The sequence below is a fragment of the Centroberyx gerrardi genome, chromosome 12 (assembly GCF_048128805.1).
Source record: "Centroberyx gerrardi isolate f3 chromosome 12, fCenGer3.hap1.cur.20231027, whole genome shotgun sequence".
NCBI lineage: Eukaryota > Metazoa > Chordata > Actinopteri > Beryciformes > Berycidae > Centroberyx > Centroberyx gerrardi.
In genome coordinates this window covers 7,648,439-7,675,779 of record NC_136008.1, presented here as the reverse complement: position 1 = coordinate 7,675,779, position 27,341 = coordinate 7,648,439, and the positions used below count along the sequence as shown (strand labels likewise).

The window sequence follows — 27,341 nt, the reverse complement described above, 5'->3', positions numbered from 1 at the left end:
TAAGGGGGGGGGGGGCAGTAAAATAGATGTGATGCAAGTGCTATTGACAACAGGAGTGATAAACTGTTAAGAGATTGGATAAATCCAAAATATTAGGTTATTTGATAAAAACAGAGCCGTTTTTAACATTTATCACCACTTTCTATTATTAATCATTTATCATTTAAACAACAAATTACCATCTGTTGTTTAAAGTGAGCGACCTCTAGTGCTAAGAAGGGTGGAAGTGACAAAAAGGACCTGACGAATGCAGAGGTGATAAAATATAATGTGAATTGAAAAACAGCATGATGAAAATGCATGAGCTGAACAAGAGAGTGATAAATTGTGAGTTGATATAAGGCGGTTGGATTAAATAACTGATGATCTTAAAATTTGCTTTCATTCAATATTGGCACTACAAAATTAGCATTTATTGTTTAAATTAATTTATCAAGTCACCTGATAATTTATCAAGTCCGAAGTCTGAAGGAAAACAAACAAATAAATATCTTAACATTATTCAAAGAGTGCAGTTTCTGATTAGATACATTTCTATCACTCCGGAATGCATGATTTTCCTCTTTTCAATCAGTTTATTAGGGAAAATCAATTGGTTCACATTGATTGATGATGCCCTCCATGCTGCTTTGATGTAATCATGTGTAAAGGGCAAAAGGGGCATGTGTACATTTCAATCTGGGGCTAAATGAACAAAATCTATACGGGTTACCAGGACAAACTGCCTGAATAAGCAGTTTAACCTTCAGCAGTGTGGCATGAAGGTGGATCATTTTGAATTACAGTAATGATGCTTCACAAGATTTATCAACAAGAGGAACAAAAAGACAGACCATAATAAACGGTTCTTTGTGGGCTAAATGTTGCTTTATAGAACCATCACTTTTTAAAAGAACTACTTGAAACTCTGAATGGTTCTCTTCTGCTATTTGAGGAACTATTTTCGGTTCCTTTAACACTAGCACTTCTATACAGAATTGAACAGTTCCTCAACAGCTTTGACTTTCAACTCCAGCAAACTAAAACAGTGTTCACAGTTTGCTGGCGATTCAGTCTCTGCATCTGCATTTGGATCAAGTTAACTGTTGAGAGAGGGTGAAAAACAGACTTGAACTCTTCTCGAACATCATTCTGTCTATGCAGAAAACAGGAAAATAACGATACAGAGATCAATGTTCCTACAAAAGCCCCATTTAATACAGCTGGTGGAACATTTCATTTATTCTTAAAGGACTCCATAGCATCACAAAAGCACACCAGAGGGCAGCGATTGGCTTGTTTGAACTGTGACTTATGTTGACCCATGATGTACAGCAACATCTTGAGTGTTAATAAGCAGGGTTGGGGACAATTCATGAATTAACTCATTCATTCCAATTCAACTGCAGGATTTGGAATTTGAAAAAACCTACAGGAATTTAATTCAAGGAAATTCCATGGTTTTTTTTTTGGTTTTTCTTACCACATATCTGAGCGTACACGTAATGTTATACAGTATATTATCAATACTGAATATCATAAAATGTTAAAAGTTCCTTTCAGGTGGTATTTGATGCAGAACATGTAATCATAATACATACATTATGATTGAATGCATTTGATTTGTTTAACTGTCATTTATTTGATTCATAAAGTTTAGTGAGTCAAGACGAACTCTCTTAGAAGTGGAATTTAATGGAATTTAATGGAATTAAATTCTGTTTGAATTGAATTCCAATTCAATTCACATTCTGTTTCCTTAGAGCTGGGTGACATTCACATTCCAGCTCCAGGAATTTAAGTTGAATTTACCATGCATTCTCAATTCAGTTCATGAATGGCCCCAACTCTGTTAATAAGTGTTGATTTGACTCTATAAATACTGGCATTGTAGATTTTAACACTTTCAGACTTAAATTAACACTGACAATTTTACTGTGTATGGCTGGCCGTGTTTTATGGGAATTATCAGCATAGTTGACTTGTGTCTTTGACCAGTCAGGTTGCTACAGACTGAAGTTACCCACAGTACGAGGAACCATTTGAGCATGGTTCTATAAAGAACATTTCTTTCATTCATGGTTCATTACAGCACCAAAAAGTGCAGCAGACGCATCAGGAGAAAGCAAAAGCAAGTAAATATTTTACTGACTTAAAACACTGTATCAAATATAAAATCAGAAAGCTTATGCAAAAGTTGCACAAAGCGTTCTATGTAACCAAGCATATTTTGGCGTCTGTGTGCGTAACCAGTGTTAATTAGACATTTGTTAAATAATAGTCTACTTTACACTGACATTGATAACACTCTATATGTGATAAAACAGTGTGTGTTGTCATGTGAGCCACTTCTCTATGCAGCTGCTGAACACTGTGTAGTTGGAGTGCCAGAAAATGTGCTGCACTCCTGAGTGCACACACACCGACAAGTCTCCCCGAGCGTCCAGCGTCTTCAGCCCGAACGAGTCTCTGATGTAATACTTTCAGAGAGAGAGAAAGAGGAGAGAGCGCACAGTTACCAAACACATTCAGTTGTTAATAAACACAGTTAATATTTGAAGGGTTTCAATCCAAAATGAGATATAAAAGGTGGCACCTACTGTTTCTAAATGATTGATAGCATGAAATTAAAACAAACAATAGTTCCTTTAAGAAAATAATAGGTAACTTAAGTCATCTCTTGATGAAATGATAGTATTTCCAAAGACTGGATCCTCTATACCTTAGATATATATTGTCTAGCAGATGTTGGGAGTGAAACAACTTACTTCCTGGTTCCTCATCTGAACAATATGTTCGTCGCTGTCATAGAATCCAAAGTGACTGTGTAAAAAGAGGAAACAAGGAGTTAGTCCAGCTAAACAGGCTCTGCACTGCAAAGAAACTCACTGATTTACATCGAAAATCTGCAGCCATTTTGACTGAGAGCAGAAACAGAGCTCATATAACAGCTGCTTTTAAGTCTCTTCATTCATTGCCTGTTGGTTTTAGAATTGATTTTAAAATTCTTCTATTACTTTTTACAGCAGAAGAAGATTTGAGGGCTGCAGAGTCAGTGGACAAAAAGCTGAAGACTTTTTAGCATAACGTTTCCTTAGAGCATCACTCTCCCCTGTAAACTATCTTGATATATTTTTGCACTGTATCTTTTATTATGATAGTTTATTTTGTTTTTCTTATTGTATCTGGTTGTACACTTTTGCTATAATATTATTTATATTAATATTTATTTTATTCACACTCTCTTTTACTCTGTGAGACACCTTGAATTACTTTCCTTGTATGGGTTGTGCTATATAAACATACTGTATTCATTCATTCGTTCATTCATTATCTAACCAGGTAAGTCAATTAAAAACAAATTCTTTGCCTGGAAAGAGGCAAAATGCCTTTTGATGGGGAATTGGGGGAAAGGGGAGAGAAATAAATAGAAAAAAAATATTATTATTAGTAGTAATAGTAGTATTGGTATTCTTGCTCTTATAAGAGAAAAAAATTTAAGGGAAACAAGATAAGAAAGATAGTAGTTTGCATCGCTGATTAATTAATTTATCATAGACCCATACAAATATCAGAGCTGTGAGTGAAACAGAATAGAAGTGTAAAAGCTTGATGACATTTTCCACCTGGACTGCCATGGTGTGATGACGCCATCATCCGGTCCACCAATCAGCACAAGCTTCCTGATGCGCAGGAAGTTTTCCCTCCAGGCTGAGGAGGATAAAGGGAGAAATACATATTGTTTTGTAAATGCATATCATTAGAGTAAAACACATCATGCACGTTTCAGATACGATGCCCAGGGAGGGAATTTAGTCCATTACCTTTCATCTCCTTGTGAGGCGTTTCTCCGTTCAGGACAGCCAGAAAGGTGTTGCTCTGCAGGTAGCGGGACCTGTGGTGAGGGTCTGAGGGGAAATTCAATATACTGCATGATGAAAACAAGTTTTAGTATCTATTTGGAGGGAGAAGTCAAGGCCATGTCCAGTTTAGGCAGTGGTGGAAAGAGTACTAGAATGTCCTACTCAAGTAGAAGTACCGTTACTTTTGATATTTTATTAAGTAGAAGTAAAAGTACTGGTGTAAACAGTACTTTTACTTCTACTTAAATAAAATATCAAAAGTAGGACATTCTAGTACTCTTTCCACCACTGCCTAAACTGGACATGGCCTTGACTTCTCCATCCTAATAGACACTAAAACTTGTTTTCATCTACTTAAGTAAAAGTCAAAAGTAGATCATTTTGTACTCCGAGTAAAAGTTACTGAGTTACTTTTTAGAAAAAATTACATTTTTAGCTGTGATCTTTCCCATGCAATTCTAAAAGGACGAGAGGACAGAGTTCAAACTAGATTCTTTTAATTGGAAAATGTGGAAATTACACAATAAAGTGCACAAACAAAGTAAAGCCAGATTACTCTTCTCATGGCTCCACAATTTGTCAATTTACATCAGTCCAGTTTCTGTTGCTTATGGAGAGCCACAAAATCTGTCCTCTGTAATGGATGTGATTTAAAATGTAGCTAAGTACAATACTTCAGTAGCTAAATGTAATTCGTTTCTTCCACCCCTGGTTATATTTGCCAGCGGTTTAAAAACTGAAGACCCTTCCCCATTCTCACCGTTCCAGTAGTCGCAAATAGAGACTTTCTGCCCATATCTGTTGTAGCAGATATGAAAGACTGTCTTCTTTACATGCTCAGGGAAAACCCACCTCAGATAGTCAGTGTCTGTGGAGTGAGACAGGTAGAGATAGTCATGTGATGCACAAGAGGGAAATGTAAGTAAGTAAAAGTTCTGGTGATTTGGACACAGTCAGTCGCTCAGAAGACATTTTGTTAAGTTCTGTGTCAGTGTGTGAGCTAGTTTCCTTGTCAGTGTGATTGTTAAAGGCAGAAATAATCTTTGACACGTTTTGGACAGTAAAAGGAAGCGGCCTGACCTCCGTACTGCCCGGCCTGCGGCGAGGAGAGCGAGATGAAGGTGTGGACGTTGTGGTCCGGAATGGTGGAGAGGAGCGCTCGACAGATCAAACCGCCTGGGGAAAGGAAAAATCACAACATCAAGCAAGATAGAGATCCACAGTGTTACCATTTCAGAACCATGAGGATCTGATTTGATGTAGCTATCTGTTTGCTATTGAACTACTGGGTGAATCCCTCTGTAGAAATGTTAAAGGATAAGGCCGGTGTTTTTTAATGCATTGCTTACCGTCAACAAATCCTATGAAAATAACAAAATCAACAATGCGTTTGCTCTACTCCCGTTACTTTCTGACTTCCCACGTACCGTTTTTAGCCGTCAACCCGGAAATCATTGGCTCCAATTGTAAGCTAAAATTATTTTTATGTCATTGTGGTTTTCAAGTGGGCACCTCCCATCACAGATGTTTCATCAAATTAGGCCTTGAAAAGGTTCGGAAAATATAAATATTGTCATTGTTGGGCGAAAACATCATATCTCCCAAATGGCAGACTTTTGAGACTTGTTTTTAGCTTTACCACCAGGTGTTTTTGAGTTTATCCAATGGTTTTGAAAAGGGACAACACACAGTTGTGTAATACATTTTAACACACCATGTGTTGTTATTAACATATCTTGTGTTGAAAAGTAACACAAAGTGTGTGTTGTCCCAATGAAGACACACAGATGTGTTACAGTAAAAATGACACATCCTTTGTAAGTGAAAGTAATCCTCCAGTGAAACCACGAAAATCACCAAAATTGGAGTTAAAATTTGAGGTTTTCGCATGACAGCATCAATATGCTCCTAAAAATAAATATATGCTACTGAGAAAATGTAAAAAAATAGTATACAGCTGTATGTCCAACTCGAGGTTTAAAAGTAGGGTGTGCATTTCCAATTATTTTTACACTGTAGATCCTTTTAAAAGTGTTTCCTGCTCCTGCACTTCTCAGTATAGCAGCACAAAGTCACTGCACAGCCTGGCAAGACCTGTGAACTGTTTGATAGAAATGCCACTTATCTTGCTATGCCAAAAATGTGGAAGTGAGTTCAAGGCCTTCAGTATTTAAATATTTTTATTCAACTTGCGTGTGTGTGTGTGTGTGTGTTTGGAGTGTGTGTCTGCCTGTCTCTGTATGTATGTGTTAAATATTTGCATTCAGCCTGTGTGTGTAGGTATGTGTGTGAGTCTTTGTGAATGAGATGAATGAGTGAGTGGCTGCATGTGTGTGTGTCTGACTGTGTGTGTGTGTGTGTGTGTGTGTGTCTCTGTATCTGTGCATATGTGCGTGTGTGTGTGTGTGTGTGACTGGGAGAGACCTTGTGAAAAACAAAGCAGATGGACGCCCTCGGGCGCCTGTTGCATGATGGGATCGACGGCCATCCTGAAGCCTCGGACTTGCCTCCACATGGGCTTCAGGCTGGACAGGTCATCGTACAGATCGATCACTGTCACCTCAGTACCTGGATGGACCTGGAAAAACAGATAAAAGTCTTATTGGATTAAAAAAAATAGGACAGAAGTACAGTAATCAATGATAAAGTCAATTTCCAGCAGTTTAAACCCTCATCGTTCTGATTGATAATGTTATCAGCTCTCGTAACAAATAAAAGGTGGTTTCATATGGAGGAATAGAAAGCGATACCGGAACAGAAATCAATACCTTGAAGTGGCTTGGTGGGATTCTCACTTCACTTGAAACCTATAGCTTCCTTCAAAACAATGTGCCAGCATGTTGGCTCTAGTCGAAAATAAGTTTCAGCAATTCCCAGTTGAGAGTCTCGTGGCAAGTTTGTCCAGTAACACAGTTCAAATTACAACCTGCAAGAATATTTTTTCCATCCCACATAAATCAAATAGAGATGTAATCTCAGCAAAGCAGGGTCATTCCAAAATAAGATTTCCACCATTTGAAAAAAGTGGCTCATAATCTTACAAAATGTTGGATAACAAAAATGTACTCAAATCATGCTTCTTTTAAAAGGCTCAACTTAAATCCTCATATATAGATACAGAAACAGTGAATGATGAATTTCAGGTAAAGATTTTTTTCCCTAAAGAAATTACACATAGCGTTTTGGGGTTTCCTTTGCGCCTACACTCCGTCCTTGCACTGTAAATGAATGAGTTTGTGTAATTTTACGGTCTTAAAATATTATTCAGATTTAAATAATTTTACTGTAATTTTATGTTTTACTGTAAAACCACAGTTATAATTTATAGATTGGAATTACATGTAGTCTGTATATTTACAGTAGCCTATCTGACAGTTTCTTACAGTTACAAACATGAGTGACATTTTACAGAAATATCACCTTATTTTAATAAACTAATAATTTAATAAATTAATCAACTTTGACCGATTTTTCTACTTTTTTTTTTTTTTTTTTTTTTTTACAGTGCATGCTTTAAAGTCAGATTTGAGATGTGTACCTTGGTTATGAACCGACAAAGCATCTGGAACTGCTTCGGTCCATCAAAAATGCCATGCACGATGATGACAGGCTTGTACCCCCCCGTCCTGTGAAGCAGCAGCAGCAGCAGCAGCAGCGGGGCGCCTCGGCTGTCTGCAGGTTTCCTCATCTCATCTCACAAACTGTCCGACTGTCCGGAGCTGACCTGCGGGGAGACAGGAGGGCAGAGACACCGGGACAGACTTTGACCTGGAGATGCAGACTCAATGTCTTGATGCTGATTAATAAATATCGATCTCTTTGTTTCGGTTCTGTTTGTAGACGAACCTGGAGAACAGTGTGGCACTTCCTTCTTCCTCTGTCATGTGTTTCTGTTCTTAGGTTAGTCTCTCTCTCTCTCAGTGTGTGTGTGTGTGTGTGTGTGTGTGTGTGTGTGTGTGTGTGTGTGTGTGTGTGTGTTTGACCGCATCAGTGTCGACTGAGAAGTCTTCCGATACGCCTGTGTAATCAAGGATGTAGTGGCGTGTAATCTCACCTAAAACTCAGTTCAACAAGCGTGTTAGTGGCAGAATAGAGTTTACACAACTTTTAGGCTGACGTGCTGTACACACAGCTGGTGTGAGTTGTAGCCTATATTGAGGAGATACTGTCGTTTTAGGGGAAAACACTATAGGCTTTTTCTACAGTTATGTGGGTTGATTGTTCAAATGAATGAATGTGATTATAGGCTACCAATTCATGTTAAGGCAATTTTCGCATCCATTCTTCAAAGTAATAGATAAAATCTAGCGTGTAGGTGGGCGACGGCCGGCTTGAATTTCTGAAAACTTAAATGGTGAATTTCACTTGAACTGTGTAGCCTATGTGTGTGTCATAGCTTATTATAGGCTACTGTTTAAATCACGTATTCGTTGTTCAGTGGAAAATTGAAATGCCCATATTTTGCAGGATCTATGGCCAAAAGCAGTAGAACCTAGAACACAACCCGAACAACAAATCACTGATATTCCTATAAATCTTCCAATAGACCGTTCTTTATGGTATTTTTTTCTCCCTTATGGTATCGCTGCAATATTCCTATAGGGAGTCATCATTTTGCTGTGAAGTTTGTATAATATCTTTCTTAAATTTATTAGGCCTATAGGATTACTACAGTTAACCACGCAAGTATCAAGGGGAAACAAGGCTACACCTGTTGCGTGTCAGTTGTTCGTCAGCTGACCACGTGGCGGCAGTAAACTGGCTGCAGCTCTGTCTTCTTCGGAGTTTGGTCTTCTTTGGTGCATATAGATGACGTATTTCCGCTTCCGACTACAGTGTGCGTTAAGCTAAGTTAGCACAACATGTATTGATAATTCGATTATCGGTGTTTATAATCAACAACAAATGATTACACGTGACCATTATGGGGTGTACGTAACCGTTAAGTGTCATTTTAGGAAACGTGCAAGCTACAACTCAAGTTAGCGGCTAATCTTTAACTAAAGTTAGCTAACTCATCGCAGTTAGCCCGCTGCTTCTGACCATCACAACAACGTTGTTACAACATTTTGAACCGGGGTAAGATCTGTTCGGCTTGTTCTCTGCTTAATTCTAGTTTGTCTTATGTGCTGCAGCAAACTGTGAGATGATTTTGCTTAAAGTAAAGCGTAGCAACGCTTACTGTTGTCCCCCATCCAGCGTTAAATAAAACGACACATACTGCATAATATTTAACAATGTGGGCATTAAGTTATTTGAGTTGTAGTCAGCGTGGAAACTGAACTTCCTCCACAATGTCTCCTCTACAAACAAAAACACCTGCCAAGAACAGTTTTACCAGCCAAAAAACAATAAAAAATACACAAATTCTTCATTGAAGTATGTCGCCCTGCCCATTTTTCTATTTCATTTATAGATACAGGCACTGTGTGTTAATTTAAAACGTGCTTGTTCACTTATACTGTACAATGGATCGAGATTGTAATTCATCATGAAGTGCAGCAGACTTCAGTATATCCGAGGCATTCCAATGTTGTGGCCTCAAAAAGTTACCACCCAGTGTGACCCATAGTGATTTATCCGCCAAAGACAAATTTAACAGGCATTTACAGGCATTTGGTGGACGTTAATTTCGGCCTCTGAGCATAGGCATGTACAATGGAAATGTCAACAAAGTAATTTGCTTGTAGCTAGCAAGAAAACTGTAGGTACTGCAGCTGCTCGGTTCACACCTTGACTGCAGCAGAATAACACATAACCATGTCTTCGCCAGGTGACTCAACATGGCCAATCTGGAGCAGTGGGTGAAGGACCGTCTCCATGACATCCTCGGGCTGAGTGACAGATATGTGGCCCAATTTATGATTGGCACCGCACGGAAATCCTCTGGCCACCAGGACTTTGTGGCCCGCCTGCAGCAGACGGGCACAATCGACATTGACCAGAGTGTGATTGCCTTTGCGCAAGAGCTCTACGACAAGGTAAACGCTTTTATTGTGTAGTCAGTATATTTATGAGCTTTTTTGGATCATTAGTCCTGGGAACACTTGCCATAACATGGTTAGTTGTATTGTAAATTCCGTACAATACAGGGAGTGCATACATTTTCAGTATGGAAGGTTTCAGTGAAAATCAAACCTCTAACCATGGTAATGCAAGTATCATAACATCAACCTCTTCTACCGTTGTGCATTAGATTCCTCGCAAGCAGGTTGTCGAGAAACCGGCCCGAGTGATGGAACGGGAAGCCATAGAGATGGATAGAAAGAATCGGACGTACACCTTACTGGAGGACAGCGACAGCGATGGGGACGCAGTGAAGGAGAAGGAGAGAGGGAAGAAGAAGAGCAAGGACAAGGACAGAGGAAACAGGAGGAAGCACATCAGACAGAAAAAGGAGAGCGAGTCGTCAAGCGAAGAGGAACCGGCCAAACAGTAACACAGACGTTTTCTACTGTTTTCCTAATGCTTGTTTAGTGTTTTGTTGCTTTTGTCTATTTGTGTTTGCTAATCTCGACATGCAGATACCTTTGAGTAGTGTTAACAGATAAGCTGTCTTGTAGTATTTGTTGATATCAGTCCCCTATAGTACAGTTATCCTGATGCTTGTTTGCTTTTGTTTCTTCCATATTTGTTTCCTAACATAGACGTGCCCTAACATACAGTTAGGGCTGGGCGATATGGTTGAAATCAATATCACAATACCCATATAAGTATTTTTTTTTGCATTTTTTTGTATTGATATGCATCACAATATGGCTCATGTATGCAAAATCACATGTTAAATAATCAAGTTAATATTCATCCCATTAATCCAAATGGTAATGTTAGGTGTGAAGTAAAAAAAAAAACAGAAATTTTCAAATAATATTCATTAAAATGTTACATACGTCATTTTGTCAGCTTTAAAACAAAAATGAGCTTGTTATCATCAATTTAGACAGCAGAATTGTGTGTCACGATATCCCAAAATCACCATATCATCACGATATGATTCCACTGAAAGACGATAAATTATAATATTGATTGCCCAGCCCTACATACAGTTATGCTTGAGCAGTCCTCTTATTAGGCTGTCTTAAAACTGGGGCTGTGGCACAAAAAATGGGGTTCCCTTTGTTCACTCAGATTGAGATTGGCTCTAGAGAATAGCTGATTCCTATGTAGCAAATATAAGTAAATATTTATCACAAGTAGGTCAATACAACACCCCAGGGAGCAGCACTGGTCCAACAATCAGACTTTGAGAAGCATGAGAAACAGTGGTATGATGCATCTTTCTTAACATCAGGAGTAATTCCAGCCAAGGGGACCAGAAGTCTGTCAAGAACGAGGAGGAGGAGGACGAGTGGGAGAGGGAAGAGAGAGAGCGACTGCAGGATATTGAAGAGAGAGATGCGTTCGCCGAGCGAGTGAAACAGAAAGACAAAGAGAAGACCCGCAACATAACGGAGAGGACTGACAAGAAGGTGGGGACGGCTGAATCACAACATGGCTCGTGCATTTGTCAAAGATGACCCACTATGTGATCCCTTAAATAAAATCCCTTTGTTTATTTTTCTCCAGGCTTATGAAGAAGCTCAGAAGAGACTGAAGTTGGCTGAAGAAGATCAGAGGAAAATGGTGTGTGCTTGGACTCGCCCTTAATAATGGGAACAAATTTCTATTTGAGCTTGAAATCCATCTTCTCTTTTATGAACAGAATACATTGTCTCATTCGTCACTATTCACACAAGTGGAGCATCAGACTTCTTTGTTACCGTATCCCTGTGTCCCTCTTAGAAATATACACTTCTTCCTTTGATTGCAATACAATCCTTCGATTGCTGTGTAATAAAATAAAAATTTCAATATATAATACAGTTTGTAATCCTCTCCCTTCCTCCCTCCCTAGCTGCCAGAGTTGAGGAAGCGTTCTCGCTGGGACTATCTGCAGAAGAGAGAGGCGGAGAAGCTGGAGGACCTGGAGGCAGAGATCGCTGACGACGAGTACCTCTTCTCCACAGACGAGCTGACAGAGAGGGAGAGAAAGGAGTTAGAATACAAACGCACCCTCCGCGACCTGGCCAAAGATTACAAGAAGGCCGGTGCCAAGGAGAAGGAGGAGAGGAAGAACAGATACTACATGCCGGAAGAAAAGAGGAGCAAGGTATGGATGATGGGTGAAATTGTCTCCATCTCTGCACCTCTCCACCTCTTTTATATTAATCTTTCTCTGCCTCTTTTTTCCATTGCACCTTCCCCCTTACCTTGTCTTCTTCTCTCCCCTTCTCTTTCTGCTCTCCCCCCTGTTTCCACCTTCCACCCTCTCTGTCTCTCTCTCCTTCCACCCCCTCCCTCCCCCCGCCAGGAGGTGCCCCAGAGGGACCTGGAGCTGGATGAAATGCCCATGGAGCTGGGAGGAGAGCAGGGCCGCTGGGAGGAGGAGAGGCTGAAGACGGCCTCCCTCAGCTTCGGGGCCAAGAAGGAGCGGGAGCGAGGGATGAAGGAGGAGAGGGAGAAGTACCAGCTGATCCTGGAGGAGGATGAGATGATCAACTTTGTCAGCAGCGCCGTCACCATGAAGGGAACCCTGTCGGAAAAGGTGGGTTTTACGTGTTACCCTCAACTATCATATTAGTATTTGTGTCCCAGGAACATGGATTGGAACAATGAACTCTAACAACCCAGCCAAATGTTGGCAGATTTTGACTTTTTTGAGAGTTAGTTGGTGTGTTAATTCTCCCAGACACTTTGGCAGCATGTGTTCAGATGGTTTATTCTAATCTTTGATTACAAACATAGTTCCAAGTCCTGCAGTGTTTGTTACAGCACTAATGTTGAGGACTAATAAGCAGCACTATGAATAAATGAAATTATTTTGTTTGTAATAAATTGTAACTGGGGCCAAATTACAGTTAAATGACAGTGACTGGTATGTCCAGCAGGATTGGGCTCACTTTCAAGTCAGGCAATTCAGAATATTACAATAAACTGAAACTGCAATTCACAGAATAATAATGATAGAGGCTTAATTCTTGATTTCTTTAGAGATTGGATACAAGTACATTTTTATGGCAAATGATTTTCAATTTTTGAATATTGAAGAACATTCTCTTTATGGATTGTTGAATTTGCGTGGGAGGATGAACAGAAAAATTCAGCAGCCAGTGTATCCATCAGCAGCCATATATTCTGTCAAGGAGTCCCGGAGCAAGACATTAAACCCCTACCTCATTCACAGCATTTGCTACATGCCTAAAAAAACATGTAATGTAAATGAATAGAGAGTCACATCCTTCACCCCCGGTGCGTTCAGGAGCAGGAGACCCCGGCTCCGTCCCAGGCGGAGCTGAAGAAACAGTCCATCCAGGAGGTGCGACGCAGCCTGCCAGTCTTCCCCTACAGAGGAGACCTGCTGGCTGCCATCCACGAACACCAGATCCTGGTCATCGAGGGCGAGACGGGCTCCGGCAAGACCACCCAGATCCCACAGTACCTCATGGAGGATGTAAGTGGAAAAGCTCATGAAGGATGGAAATGAAAAGTCAAAATAGATGAATGGGTGTTGTTATTGCCGAGAGGGCAGACCATGGCACAAATGCTGCCAGGGTTAGGGGTTTGAATCCCACTTGCCCCACTCATACTAAAGATAGATTCACTCATAGAACTGTAAGATACTTTGGATAAAACACTAAATTAGTGTTAGATTTCTTATGATGGTCGCATGTCCATGTGTGTCCATTTTCTTTCTTTCTTTATTTTAGAATCATTTATCAGGCTCTGCAAATGGACTTTATCCAAACGAATCATCTGTTTTCCTCAATTTGTCTTTGATTTTCCAGTGATGTTGTTGATATCTTTTAGGCCAGACCTGACACAGCACGTCAAACTGCTTTATACTTTAAATGTTGGGTGTTAATAGAAATGTCAACTTGTTTCTTTGTTGTTCCTCTCTCTCAGGGCTACACTAAAGGAGGGATGAAGATCGGGTGCACCCAGCCTCGCAGAGTGGCAGCCATGTCTGTGGCGGCCAGAGTGGCGGAGGAAGTGGGCGTCAAGCTCGGTAATGAGGTGAGCATGACACACTTCTTTGGGTATCTAAAATGTCTTGCCAGCTTTTTGTTTCTTTATTTTGGTTTTTAAATTGCTCTTTAATTCAATTCCAGGTAGCACTAGAAAGATCTGAAAAGTAACCTGCAGATACCCTGAGATGAAACAAATATGGTGTATTTTGTTCTGTTTTCTCTTCAGTGTTTCACTTGTATTCATGTTTTTGTGTACTGTTACTGTTTTATGGTTGCTATTTAACGCCTTTGCTTGCATTCTTTGTTGATCTCAGTGTACACTGTATGTAGTTTTGTCTCTTTGAAAAATAATGTACTTGAAAAGTGTTTTCAGATTCATTTTGTATTGCTTCACCCAGGTGGGCTACAGTATCCGTTTTGAGGACTGCACCTCGGAGCGGACGGTGCTCAAGTACATGACAGACGGCATGCTGCTCCGAGAGTTCCTCACCGAGCCGGACCTGGCCAGCTACAGGTAACAACACATGGAACGACTAGCGGTGCTTAGTTGATGCCTTTTCATGATGTACTTTCACTGGAATTTGCTGGAAAATAATAATCACGCAGTCAATCCATTACACAGCTAGGTGAATTTTTTTTTTCAGGATTTCAGGTTTCATTTCAGGTTTCACAACATAAAATTCATTCATTTCTTATGGGAGATAAATGTTCTCCTACCCTTTTTCCTGCTTTTTGTGCTGCTGATCACATCCCTCATCGCACCATACTAGAGTTCAGTTTTCATTGTGTGTCTTTGAATAATGTTTTACTGTAATAATACTAATTATACATGACATTTAAAGGTTAACATACCAGTATATTGTGTTTACTACACATCTCCTTCTTGTTCCCATTCACCTCCCTCTTTTCCTTCTGCAGTTTGATAATCCTAGACGAGGCTCTGCGGTCTGAGTTAGCCTATTAAAAAAAAATTCACATCTCTGATCACGAGTCTTACATTAACATTAAATTTTCACCTATCTTCCTTTTCTCTCCAGTGTGATCATCATAGACGAGGCCCATGAGCGGACGCTCCACACTGACATCCTGTTTGGCCTGATCAAGGACATCGCCAGGTTCAGACCGGACCTGAAGGTGCTGGTGGCCAGCGCCACTCTGGACACGGAGCGCTTCTCCTGCTTCTTCGACGACGCGCCCGTCTTCAGGATCCCTGGCAGGAGATTCCCCGTCGATATCTACTACACCAAAGTAGGAATTCGCATGCTATGCAGATGCTTGATATGGTGGAATTGTTGCAAATAAGAGATTTGTTCCAAAAATGTGTGTTTGGCCAAAGAAGAGAGGATAGAGAGTGCTTCTATTGGGTTTTGGCATGTGGAAGCATTTCATGAGAGTGCTCTTTGGTTTGGGGTTGCTGCTTAATGAAAAAGGAAGGAGTACCAAGGCACTCTTCAAGCAAAAATTTAAAAAGCCTTTATTTCATGGCTACTTCAAAAGAATGCATGAAAAACAACTTGAATGTTTTTCGGCCAGGCTGTGGCCTTCATCAGGGAGTCACACAACAAACTGCTTTTTAAATTTTTGCTTGAAGAATGCCTTGGAACTCCTTTCTTTTTCATAAGTCATTTATTTAAAAAAAAAAACGAATTTTCCAAAAGGAGTAATTGATCAAAACATAAGAAAATAAATGTTTGTCTACTAAACATTAATCTTTTTAGGGGTTGAATTATCTATATTTTTTTACCTATTGCTTGATGAATTTGAAGAAATAAATTCAGTATATAGTGTTTTGGATTAACCTGCAGTTTAGTGGTTTTTGCGTTATAGTTGACGGATTGGTGGCACAGAAATGTTTGTCTGTAACTAGACAATGCCAAACTTGTTTAGACAATTTTGTCACCCTTCCCCCCCCTCCCAGAAATAAAACTTAATATTTTCTGTTGATGGAAGCGTCTGTATCCTGTGTTGTGTAGGCTCCGGAGGCGGACTACCTGGAGGCATGTGTGGTGTCAGTGCTGCAGATCCACGTAACCCAGTCTCCTGGAGACATCCTGGTCTTCCTCACTGGACAGGTACTGTTTCTGTCTGGGATTCTCCAGGATATATATCAAGGGTTTGGACATAAGTTTTTGGACAACTTGCTCATTTGTAATGGGAGATTACAGTTTTCCTGCTTTTTTTTGTGTTCCAAGTCACCTCCTTGTTGTATTTTTATCCATTATTGAAAGGTTAATATTCAGGTATACTTATAATTCACACAATGCTTTTTTATATCACAGACAAATCGGTCTCCATGCGTGCTTCTTAAACAAAGTGCTTATGACCACAAAGGAGACCTAAGTTAATACGTATTCAATGGAAAGCCAAACAGTGCTGATACTATTACCATAATAGGGCTAATACTGTAACAGAATGGTACTGGTGCAATGGGGAAAATCCTTTAATTCACTTTTGTGGGGTAATTGACCTTTTGAATCTAATCTAATCTAATCTCTTCCCCTGTGTGTGTGTGTGTGTGTGTGTGTTGCAGGAGGAGATTGAGGCGTGTTGCGAGCTGCTCCAGGAGAGATGCAGGCGGCTTGGATCCAAGATCTCGGAGCTGCTGGTGCTGCCCATCTACGCCAATTTGCCGTCTGACATGCAGGCTAAGATCTTCAACCCTACTCCACCTGGAGCCCGTAAGGTGAGACGCTGTGATGTCACTTTCTATGTAGTTTAGTTGGTAGACTGGTCTTGGAATACATAAAACAGTGGTACATTTAATTGGTTTCCTTTTACAGTTCCATTTCTTGTAGAATACAGGTATTTTAAAGGACTCAAAATGGTCAGTAGACTCTGTAAGCTTTTCCCCTTTGTATTTGCTTCTATTTCTAGAGACCCTGATATAGACAGTCACTCTATATTATCTGTTTACTGTGTAAGTAATTTAACAGGTGAGAGCGTATTCACATTTATCCAGTTTAAGTGGTTGTAAATGTCCATGCCATTATCCACCATTAGGGGGTGCTGTAGTACAGTGAATGTGAGTCTGAGGTGAGTGGAGAGACTTGGACTGGCTGTTAACCACTGTTATCATCATAGATCAAAGCTTTGTTTTTGTTTTTTTATCAAACCATTGATCCTGTTGTTCACTCCTGGATTTAATCCAACTTCTGCTTTACTTACACAGTGCCTGCTCACTTTATCTCTCGGCTCTGTGTGTTCTCTCCCTGTCAATCCAAGGTGGTGGTGGCGACTAACATAGCAGAGACTTCACTGACCATAGATGGCATCATCTACGTCATCGACCCCGGCTTCTGCAAACAGAAGAGTTACAACGCCCGCACTGGCATGGAGTCACTCATCGTCACGCCCTGCTCACGGGTAACTTCTGGCTTTCTCAGTGCTTTCTAGCAGCAACTCAATTTAGAAGTGATGTTAAATTGAGTTTTATCCACCAGTGTAGTGCACCCAAAGATTTTGAGGGTGTCCAAATTCACACAACACATCCACAGTGCAAATCATGAACATGCATAAAAAAAAAGTTATTGCCAGTTTGGCGATAACTGCATTTGCAACATGGGGACGGGGTATTAATGCAGTATGATATATTACACACTTAGAATTATCATTAGTATGTTACAAATAAAAACAACCTCAAATCCCTGTTTATTTTATGCCTGAGAGATGTTGGATACCAAATACCTGAAGGGTTTTATATCCCCCTCAGTTTGAATGGGCATATTGCCACTGATTTAAGATAACTCATATTGAGTTTGACCACCCTTTGTAAAAAAAAAAATAAAAAAATAAATCATTTTATAGATTGTCTTCATGTATTGTGTATTCTTAAAGTCTTGCCATTTTGCCAACTCGTGCCGTGTGTTTTGTTCTGCTTTCAGGCCTCGGCCAACCAGAGAGCGGGCCGTGCAGGCAGAGTGGCTGCTGGGAAATGTTTTCGGCTTTACACGGCCTGGGCCTTTAAGCACGAGATGGAGGAGAGCACTGTGCCCGAGATCCAGAGGACCAACTTGGGAAATGTAGTCCTACTGCTCAAGAGTCTGGGTGAGGAGAGGAAGTGCTTTATTTAGTAGTTATAGTGAAGATATAGTTTTCATAAAAGAACAGATCAAATTTAACCTTTTAAATTTATAGTTTAAAACACTAAACAAAAGGTGCAACAGAGAAGGTAATATGAGTTCATATGCACAGTGATGACACATAGTGACGGAGCGCGGCCACGTGTCGATCACGTTTGATTGCCATCATTTTATCAGTCTAGTAAGCATGATATCTTTGTTCCCGCAGGCATCAATGACCTCATTCACTTTGACTTCATGGACCCGCCTCCTCATGAGACTCTGGTCCTGGCTCTGGAGCAGCTCTACGCTCTGGGAGCGCTCAACCACCTGGGAGAGCTCACCAAGGTACTGGGCAAACTTAGGACATAATGGACAAACAAAGTAATAATCCGCAACATTTGCATATAAATAAATGTCATTTTTGCTACTCTCCATTGCCGATTTTTCATGAAAGCATTTGCCATTCTAAACACCCGGTGTCTGTTAGGTCTTTCCTGGGAAAAATCCTCTGGGGTACAGGAAGTGATGCGTTTTACATTTCTGGCAGCAGCAATAGTGGTTTGTTTGGAATAAATAGAGCGCCACCTACAGAAACTCAAACTTCATCAACAGAAAATCCAAGGAAAAAGACATACACAACACACTGTTTGATTGACAGGTGATCTCTGGGAAGTGCAGTGCAGAAACACCACTAATTATAATAATTCTAATAGTGACAACGATGGTAAACATTTCTTATATAGCACTTTTCAAAACAGTGTTACAGTGTTTCTAAACAAAAAATGCATGGAAACTAATAAGACAGCCAATAAACAGGTAGACCCACTCCAAAATCCACCACATTGTTTTCAGAGATGCAAGGTAAAGATATATTACTGAGAAAATCCTTACAATTATCCTTGTTGAAAGAAATCTGAAGAATATAAAAGAAAGAAATTTACTGATGAGGTTCACTAGATTTATTGGCCATAACATCAGTGAAACGTTTGTTGTTATGGAATTTGAGAGGCTTTCATAATCTCAAAGACACACACGGAGACAAAGACCTGCACACATTCCGAGATCTGAAGATCGTCATCTTCCACGCACTTCCTTTTTGTTTTATTTACGATTACATTCTTCAGTGAAAGCCTATGGTTTTCCCTGGGATAAGAAACTTATCTGTCTCTCAAATTTGTTCTAGTTCAAAAAGCCATACAGGACGTATCTTTCAACAATTTGCCTTTTGAGACGGATTTATACAAATGTGAAACTGTTCTCCAAAAATCCCCATCACCAAATTATCCACTTCAACTTTTTACACAGAACTTATCTTGCAACATGCAATGAACAATAATAATTTCCTATTGCATACACTGTGCACTCAAAATGGTATAGGCTCTTTCTTTCATATGTTTTTGCACTGTGACACTGTACTTTCTTTTCTGGAAACAAGTCAGCTCATTATTATCTAATATCATTGGGAAGATGATCCCATGTTCCCAAGGGTTTTCCTGTTAAACGATGATTCCGAATTAAATTTAACAGCTGCTGAAAGATCAGTATGGCTAGCTGGACTTAGAGCTGGAAACCACCTCATCATTTGTCCATTACACACTGGATCAACGCATTTCATGGTATTCTACATATTGAGCTTTGAGCCTCCAGGATCCAGCAGTCTCTAAGAACCTTAGAGTCATGGACTGTAGACATTAAGAATATAAAAGCCTTCACGTTACTTAAGTTTCTTCCATTTACTCCTTATCCACATTTGCTCTATTGCAAATTTGGGTGTGGGAAGAAGGGTGGGGTGTCTGTAATTATTGACATATTACTTGTTTGTTGCTGTACACACAGAATTGTATATTAATTGAAATAAAACATTTGATCACAAAAAAGGGTTTCATAACATTAGAGTTAGTGCAGCATCGATGGCCATCTTCACTCAAAGTACATACCTGCCCCTTCTGATAGCGTGGCATGCCTCCAATACTTTGGCATGCTTCCAATACTTCAGAGTCACTCCCTTCATTGATCGCCAAAACTGATAACGTGAGAGATGACACATGGTGTTTCCTTACAGCCGTTATTACCAAGCCAGTCTTGTTAATGTGTGATTATAAAGGAAGGAAGGATGTTTTTCAAGAGAATAGGGCGAACAGCGTCATTAGAAATTATTATAGGTTAGTGTTTATTATGAAAGGAGCTGAGTCATGGTGTTGAATTGGTGAAATGTCATTAACTGTGTGTTTTTTTTTTTTTTTTGGTACAGCTGGGTCGCAGGATGGCTGAGCTGCCGGTGGACCCCATGCTGAGCAAGATGATCCTGGCCTCCGAGCAGTAAGTCTCTCATAAGCCTTCACTATACTGTCAGCTGGTCGGCCACTTTACCTCGCTGACAGTACGCAACAGAAGCGCATACTTTTTCTCACATTGTGAAATTGCCCAAGTTGGATAAGCGTCAAACATTCTATAACAGCTTTTAATTGTCAGTTATTGGGGGGGGGGGGGTTAGCTCTGGTTAGCTCTGGTTAGCTCTGGTTAGCTCTGGTTAGCTCTTAAAGCTGCACTAGGCATCTTTGCTTGTTCGTAGCCCCAATGGGAGCGAGAGGTAACTGTTTGAAAAATTTGAACTTCAATACCCACAAATCCTGTAATGTGACATCATAAACATAAAGGTTACACATAAAGGTTCTTCTTCTTCTTCAGTACACGTCACACAGCTCGCTCATGTTTACCAACCTGACTGATCTGTGATGCTTTATACCAAAAGAAACCAAAGAGACAAGAGAGGCAAAAGATCTAACGTTTGTGAGTCCAGCTTTCTCTGGACGGAGCGCTGCTCACTGCTGTTTAGGAGACAGTTTGTAGTTTCAAGTTTCAACTCATCACCTCCTGTGGGTGGAAAAGTGACTAAATTTGACAGATCTACAGGGTTTCAATCAGAGGATGGGACGCGCCTTCCTATTGAAGCCTCATTCTGTGATTAAGACTAAGATTAATGTGTTTTTATATAAAAATGTTGCCTAGTGCAACTATAAAATGTGATCACAACAGAAATTTTATTTTTCTGATACTTCATTCGTCCATAGGCATAAAAATTCAGGTTGAGGTCAGCACAAAAGGAGACGAGTACAGGATGCTCAACATACAAATCACAAAAGGAATTCCTGTATTCTCACACACAACAGTACATTGGATTTTACCCACATACACACACTTCATTCTCACAAAACATGTTGCCCTGTTAGGGCTGTGAGGATGAAACTTCTTCTACTTTTGTTCTTTACAAAATGGGACACTGTCTCCTTTCAGAAGGCAACAGTTCACCTTCACCGCCTCTCTACTGTATATTTCTCTGTATTTCAGTTTCACCTCTCCCTCTCTGCCTCCCTCTAGGTATAAGTGTTCGGAGGAGGTGCTGACCATAGCGGCCATGCTGTCGGTGAACAACTCTATTTTCTACCGGCCCAAAGACAAGGTGGTGCACGCCGACAACGCCAGGATGAACTTCGTGGTGCCGGGGGGAGATCACCTGGTGCTGCTCAACGTCTACACACAGGTATGAGGACAGCAGTGTAGCACCAGTTAGAGCTGCAGATACGTGTCCAAAATACACTCTCATTGAATTAAAATGTTTTACGACCTGTATCACAAATATTTGATTTTCTATTAACAGATGTAACCTACCAGTTCAAGTTCAAAGTCAAAGTAGAAATTTAGTTTGATTGTGTTTATATTATACCTGAATTCAGGGACTGGATCCACTAAACAACTGGTCGGTTAACAGCTGGGTCATATACTAGTTAACAAAAATAAAACAAGTAGGTTAAACTGAATTGAAACTATATACAGAGTTGCCACAGCAAACCACTAAACTGAATAAATAAAGGAGTTGTCAGTTATCTATTTTTTGTATCTTTATGTTTTTAGACCAGTTTTTACACTTTATTTATGATTAATTGGCAGTGAAATATTTACCTGTTTTTTGCAACGTATAAAAAAATTTGGGAATTGTAGAGCTGCAAGATTAGGACTAAAATTATTATGTCGCATTACATTTAGATTGTGATTATTAATCACAGTTATTAGTCTTGGTCTTCATGATTTGAAGAACTAAATCGTGAAGAACTGTTATATACGATTAATTGCGCAGCCCTATGAAATTCCCATTCCTGCCTAAAACCCGAGCGCTGTGCTGATGGAGGTCATGGTGTCTTTATCCCTCAGTGGGTGGAGAGCGGCTACTCTACACAGTGGTGCTATGAGAACTTCATCCAGTTCCGCTCCATGAAGAGAGCGCGGGACGTCAGGGAGCAGCTGGAGGGCCTGATGGATCGCATCGAGGTGGAGGTGGTCAGCTCCCGGGAAGACAGCGTGCCCATCCGCAAGGTCAGTGCCACCGACGGGCATCCAGAAATTTGGACCTTTTTTTTTGTTGACCGCTATTCTTGCCTAGAACCTGGATGTGCTATACTGTGCTATACTGCATTATGCCCATGTTAAAGCTATATGCAACTTTTTTTACATGAATAAATAGGATTTATTGTACATTACCAGTCTGTCTGTCTGTGACCCAGTACATGCCTCAATCCCCTTTTTTGCGTGAAATTGGCTTTTCAAATATGTTGGGGACGTTTTGGGGTGTGTACCATTTGCTGTGGGTGTACCATATGAGCGCAGCCAGCGGTGAACGCGGTTGTTGCTATCAAGCACAGGGAAGTCACAGCAACAACAACAATGGCGGAAAGCGGTAAGAAACGAAAGACCAGCAAAGCTAAACGACAGAGAACATCGGGATCGGTCATTTCTTAAATTGCAGATTCCCTGTGTGTTTGTCGGCTTCTTCAACGCCTGTGGCGACACTTCCTGCCTCGAGGGGAACGGTTGCATATTGTAGCTTTAACCAGCCACCGTCAACATGCATCATTTTTTGTGATACCCTATGGATTCCTAAAGGAGAAATTCATCTTTTGGCTTGCTCCCATCCACCGGGAGGTCAGAGGTCAGGGTCAGCTACAGAACAGCAGGGAGGGATTCAGTGTCTTGCTCAAGGACACTTCAGCAGGGTGGATGCTTGCTGTCACTGCAGGTTTAATCTGGACCTATTAGTTGAAGCATGAGTCCCTTAATCACTACACCACACTGGTGAATTTCATGTTGAACACCAATAGATCGGGGTCTGGAAAAAGTAAGGAGTTTTAAAATGTGTAGGAATCCTTTAACCACCACCGATCAGAAGTGGTGAGCATGGCCTGCATCGACCTTTAAAACCTTCTCATATCAGGGTCTGTGTGGTTTGTGAACGCAACCCTAAACCACTTGAGATAAGCGAGGGCGTTTGTTTTGTGAATCGGGATACGCCTTACGTGTCAGAAGCTGCCGCCTGTGCTAACAAACCTGCAACCACAGAATTGGGTTAAAGGAATCCCATTTTTAATTTTAGTTTTTTAGATATACTAAATTAATAGTTAAAATAAGTAAACAAATCAGTAGTTAATACAATTATTGAATTAAAAAAATGTCCCTCCTCCCTCTCTTCTTAGTTGTTATTGCTCTTGTGTCTTTTCCTAGCACTTCTCTTACATAATAACTACAGGGTAACAGGATTATTGACCGGGCATCTTTTGTAATTTTGGTGATCTACAATTTGAAACCTGTTCTACTGTTGCACTTGTAAGTTGTGCTAAGAACTTCAGGCATGAAGCTTGACATTAAGCCAATGACATAAGTAAATTATTTTTTTTTCTCATCCGGAACATTGTGTGGGGGACAAAGTTTCTAACATTACATTAGTCCTTCAGTTTTTCTATAATTTGCCTTTGATAGCATCGTTGGTGTTCCTCATTTAAAGCACTGATAGCTGCAAACAAACATAAACTAGAAAATTAGGAATTTTAAAATGTCAGTGACGCCTATTTTTCTTTTAACACAATCACTTTTCTTTAAACAACTTTAAAGTTCTAAAAAAATGATGACAAGAAAAACGTATGATGATATGAATCGCAGTTTGAATCGCAATTGCAATATTCTGTCAAATAATCACTTTGATTTCAGCCCTAGCCTCCTGTCCAATCAAATTACTCGACCGGAACTAACTGTTGTTTAATGTTTTTTTTGTTATGCTGCTGTTGTCGCCCCGATTTCCCCCCTGCATGGTGATTAATCAACTGTATTTATCCCCTCTCCCCCCTCCCCCTCCCAGTCGGTGACGGCAGGATATTTCTACCACACGGCGCGACTGAGCAAAGGCGGCTACAAGACGGTGAAGCACCAGCAGACGGTGTACGTCCATCCCAACAGCTCTCTGTTCGAGGAGCAGCCGCGCTGGCTCATCTACCACGAGCTCGTCTTCACCACCAAGGAGTTCATGAGACAGGTCCGTCCGCTCAGCACTGCTAGTACAGGATATCATACAGCTTAGCTTCCGGTGGTCATATTAGTCACTACTATCATTTATCACCTTTCAGTAGAATCATATCGTGACAATATGGTGATTTTGGGATATCGTGATGCACAATTCTGCTGTCTAAAGTGATGAAAACAAGCAAATTTTATTTAAAAACTGACAAAATGAGGTATCAAACACACAGTTTTGTTTGACATGACACATCACCATTCGGTTCAATGGGATGAACATTAATTTGATTATTTGAACGTGCGATTTTGCATACGTGAGTCATATTGTGATATACTGTATATCGGTATCAAAAAAATCCTTATGATTATCACTGATTATTATCGTTAGATTACATTTCAACCATATCGCCCAGCTCTAGGTCATATACATTTGTTAGGAGTTGGTAGATAATGATAGTAGTAGTAGTAGTAGTAGTAGTGGTGGTGGTGGTGGTGGTGGTGGTTTGTCTAAATTAGTGATAGCCTGTGTATTTTAGAAGCTTGTCCGGCAATGCGGAAGACAAATCATGCAACATGGAAAAAGCAATAGTCATTGTTTAAACTACATGAAACACAGTCACGCCTTCCATTGAGTCCAGTGGGAAAGCCTTCGCAGAGTCACTGCTGTTGTGTAGCCTTATCTGTGTGAAAACTGGACTGCATGGCAATGAGGAAGTCTGATGAGTGTTCCTGTACAACATTAACAATATTCCAGTCACAGGGCTTAAAGACCTCCGGCCAGGTGCCTGATTTCCAGCAGATGGACGTTTTAGATTCACAAAACAAAACTCACTCCACGTGGGTTTTTGTTTTTGATGCGTTTTATCCAATCATATTCAGCAAAACAAAGCAATATTTTACATTGACCAATGGAATGCGAGCAAGTTTTTTTTTTTATCCAATGAACAGCAAGCTACTTTCTATCACAATGTAGCACCGATTCCGTAGTGTAGCACAGCTGAAATATGGAAACGAAGTTAATGAAAGCTGGTGAAGATACACGCGTCACTGAGAGAGGAGTAAAAAACAAACGGCGATAGGTATGGATTGAATAAACGGGTGGAGACAGGAAACCGTTTGACACTTGGTGCGACAAATTAAGGGAACCGGGTGTTTGTTCTGCACTGTGTGCTCAACCAGCAGAAAGAAAGTGCTCCTTCCACACGAGGTCAATCCCAGACACAACACCGCTATGCGCGCACTCCGATATCTGACCACACCGGGAGCGACAGTTACAGCTGCTATTACAGCTCACTATATGTATGCCAAGCTGTGTGTAGTGGCTCTGGCTCACTGTATATAGGCCTAAAAGTCCCTCTTTGATGTTATCAATGTAGATATTACAAATCTGTGCGCATGGTTTACTAATCCGTGGGAACGGTTTAGGAGTAAATTGTAAGAAAACCGTGCCCACTAATTTCCGCATCATTTTTTTTTTGTACCAAGTGACCCCTGGGGGCTCCACAGTTATCCTATTGCACTAGGTTTATAGATTAATAATGCTGTGTGTTGAATATTCATTCATTCAGCACAGAAATGTGTCAATTGTTTTCGTTGTTCTTGTTATTGGACTAGTTTTATAGAGAAACAGAGAAGTAAGTGTAGTGTGCTGACTACCCCCCCATCCCATCAGTCAGGAACATTTCAGGCTCAGAATGTTTTTTTGCTTTAAGCCCTGCAGTCAATATTGGCGTTAGATTAATTGATCTCTCCCCCTTTGCCCCTAGGTGATCGAGATAGACAGCGGCTGGCTGCTTGAAGTGGCTCCTCACTACTACAAGAACAAAGAGCTGGAGGACAGCAGCAGCAAGAAGATGCCCCGCAAGCAGGGCAAAACAAAAGAGGAACTGGGTTGAGCGGATGACCGGGGCTCAGGGGATAGACAGAAAAAGACAAAAAAACACAGGGGCGCACTCCCTCCCACTCTCAGGGCTCCTGCACAGGTCTGGAAAAGTATGGAAAATTAATTTGAAAGTTTGGGAATGGCACAAAAAGTCAGGATAAGTATGAAAAAGATGAAAAAGGTGCTGTTTAGTCCCAGTACATAAACAGCTAAAGATCTCATATACTTCTAGTCCCTTCCTTTTTACATATTGTGGTATTAGTTGTTGTGAAAAACAGTTTTCTTCTGTAGTGTAATATTTCCTTTTTGACATCATCACATTGCCCAGCCACTATCAGCACTGAACGTATTGAATATTAACCAAATTATTCAAATCCACGCATAGAAATTCATATCAGCAAAAAGTTGGGAGTTTTTGAATAGAAAACATGAGGGACGCCTGCATGCTGCCCGTCTGCACACACAAGGAACTGAGAGATGGGTCCAGCAGGAAGCGGATTACAAACTCATGCGGGTTGGCTTAATCATAAACCAGCTATGTGAGCTGGGCCACAACAAGGAAACGTTGCGATGCACTTGGATTTTAGTTTCCTGTATCAACAGTGACTTGCCTGACCGCAGCAAGCGGACTTGCCGGGTCGGTTTTTCAGCTCATTAGAGAACGTGAGACTGCTACTTTGTTTTTCTGCTGCTCTTGAACAGCCACCAGAGTCCTTGTTTACTTTGCCTAATGTTCAGTGGATGTGAAAGCAGGGCATTGGAAAAGTGTGATAAATGGACCATTACTGACAAGTCTCCATCAAGCAGAACGGACTAATATCCAAATAATGTGTTTCACCCGGGAGGCTCCCCCATCTCCTGTTTTTATTTTTCTACGGCAATAAACTTTTACAGCCACTTGTTTTTTTGTCCTGTAATGTGACTCTGTGTGTTTTGGGTAATGCAGGCATGTCAGTTTGTTTGCAGCACAAGCATTAGTCATGACCTAGTATTCTTTAACTATGTTCAATGTGCTCAAGATTCAACCTAGTTTTCTGTTTGGTTTTATTTGTAAGAGGAAGTTCACCAATATGCAGCAGGGAGGATATATTTAGACTGCTTGTTTTGAATGGCTTTCTATCATCCTATTGTCCAGCTGGTAAACTAGAACTCTAAAGGGACAGTCTGAGTGAGCTTGGTAGATTTTGAGATTACTTTAAAAAAAAAAAAA

The 27,341-nt window shown here is 40.5% G+C and overlaps 2 protein-coding genes across 2 annotated transcripts; one reads left to right on the top strand and one right to left on the bottom strand.

Annotated features, from left to right (window-relative positions):
• Positions 1–888: 888 nt before the first annotated feature.
• On the bottom strand, positions 889–7,699 carry LOC139917879 (lysosomal thioesterase PPT2-like). Its single transcript, XM_071907100.2, has 8 exons — positions 7,381–7,699; positions 6,267–6,420; positions 4,923–5,018; positions 4,603–4,710; positions 3,804–3,887; positions 3,606–3,690; positions 2,748–2,802; positions 889–2,459 (listed from the first exon to the last, which is right to left on the bottom strand). The coding sequence occupies exons 1-8, from the start codon at positions 7,528–7,530 to the stop codon at positions 2,316–2,318; spliced, it is 876 nt and encodes a 291-aa protein (XP_071763201.2). The 5' UTR covers positions 7,531–7,699; the 3' UTR covers positions 889–2,315.
• Positions 7,700–8,694: 995 nt separating this feature from the next.
• dhx16 (DEAH (Asp-Glu-Ala-His) box polypeptide 16) lies at positions 8,695–27,031 on the top strand. Its single transcript, XM_071907098.2, has 21 exons — positions 8,695–8,921; positions 9,616–9,823; positions 10,039–10,277; positions 11,134–11,311; positions 11,409–11,465; positions 11,737–11,991; positions 12,193–12,426; positions 13,141–13,332; positions 13,785–13,895; positions 14,248–14,363; positions 14,887–15,097; positions 15,823–15,921; positions 16,380–16,532; positions 17,072–17,212; positions 17,731–17,893; positions 18,137–18,255; positions 20,162–20,229; positions 21,289–21,451; positions 22,120–22,281; positions 24,095–24,268; positions 26,016–27,031. Exons 2-21 carry the CDS (start codon positions 9,626–9,628, stop codon positions 26,142–26,144), a joined length of 3,162 nt encoding a protein of 1,053 aa, XP_071763199.1. The 5' UTR covers positions 8,695–8,921; positions 9,616–9,625; the 3' UTR covers positions 26,145–27,031.
• Positions 27,032–27,341: the final 310 nt, after the last annotated feature.

What these genes read in the sequence shown, in the direction of transcription:
- dhx16 (XM_071907098.2), top strand. Translation starts at nt 9,626, where the DNA reads ATGGCCAATCTGGAGCAGTGGGTGAAGGACCGTCTCCATGACATCCTC. An exon ending in TCGTCACGCCCTGCTCACGG is followed by an intron (nt 17,213 to 17,730) that starts GTAACTTCTGGC and finishes TTCTGCTTTCAG; the next exon opens with GCCTCGGCCAACCAGAGAGC. An exon ending in CCAAGGAGTTCATGAGACAG is followed by an intron (nt 24,269 to 26,015) that starts GTCCGTCCGCTC and finishes CTTTGCCCCTAG; the next exon opens with GTGATCGAGATAGACAGCGG.
- LOC139917879 (XM_071907100.2), bottom strand. Translation starts at nt 7,530, where the DNA reads ATGAGGAAACCTGCAGACAGCCGAGGCGCCCCGCTGCTGCTGCTGCTG. An exon ending in TCTGCTTTGTTTTTCACAAG is followed by an intron (nt 5,019 to 6,266) that starts GTCTCTCCCAGT and finishes TCCTTTCCCCAG; the next exon opens with GCGGTTTGATCTGTCGAGCG. An exon ending in GCAGGCCGGGCAGTACGGAG is followed by an intron (nt 4,711 to 4,922) that starts GTCAGGCCGCTT and finishes CTCACTCCACAG; the next exon opens with ACACTGACTATCTGAGGTGG.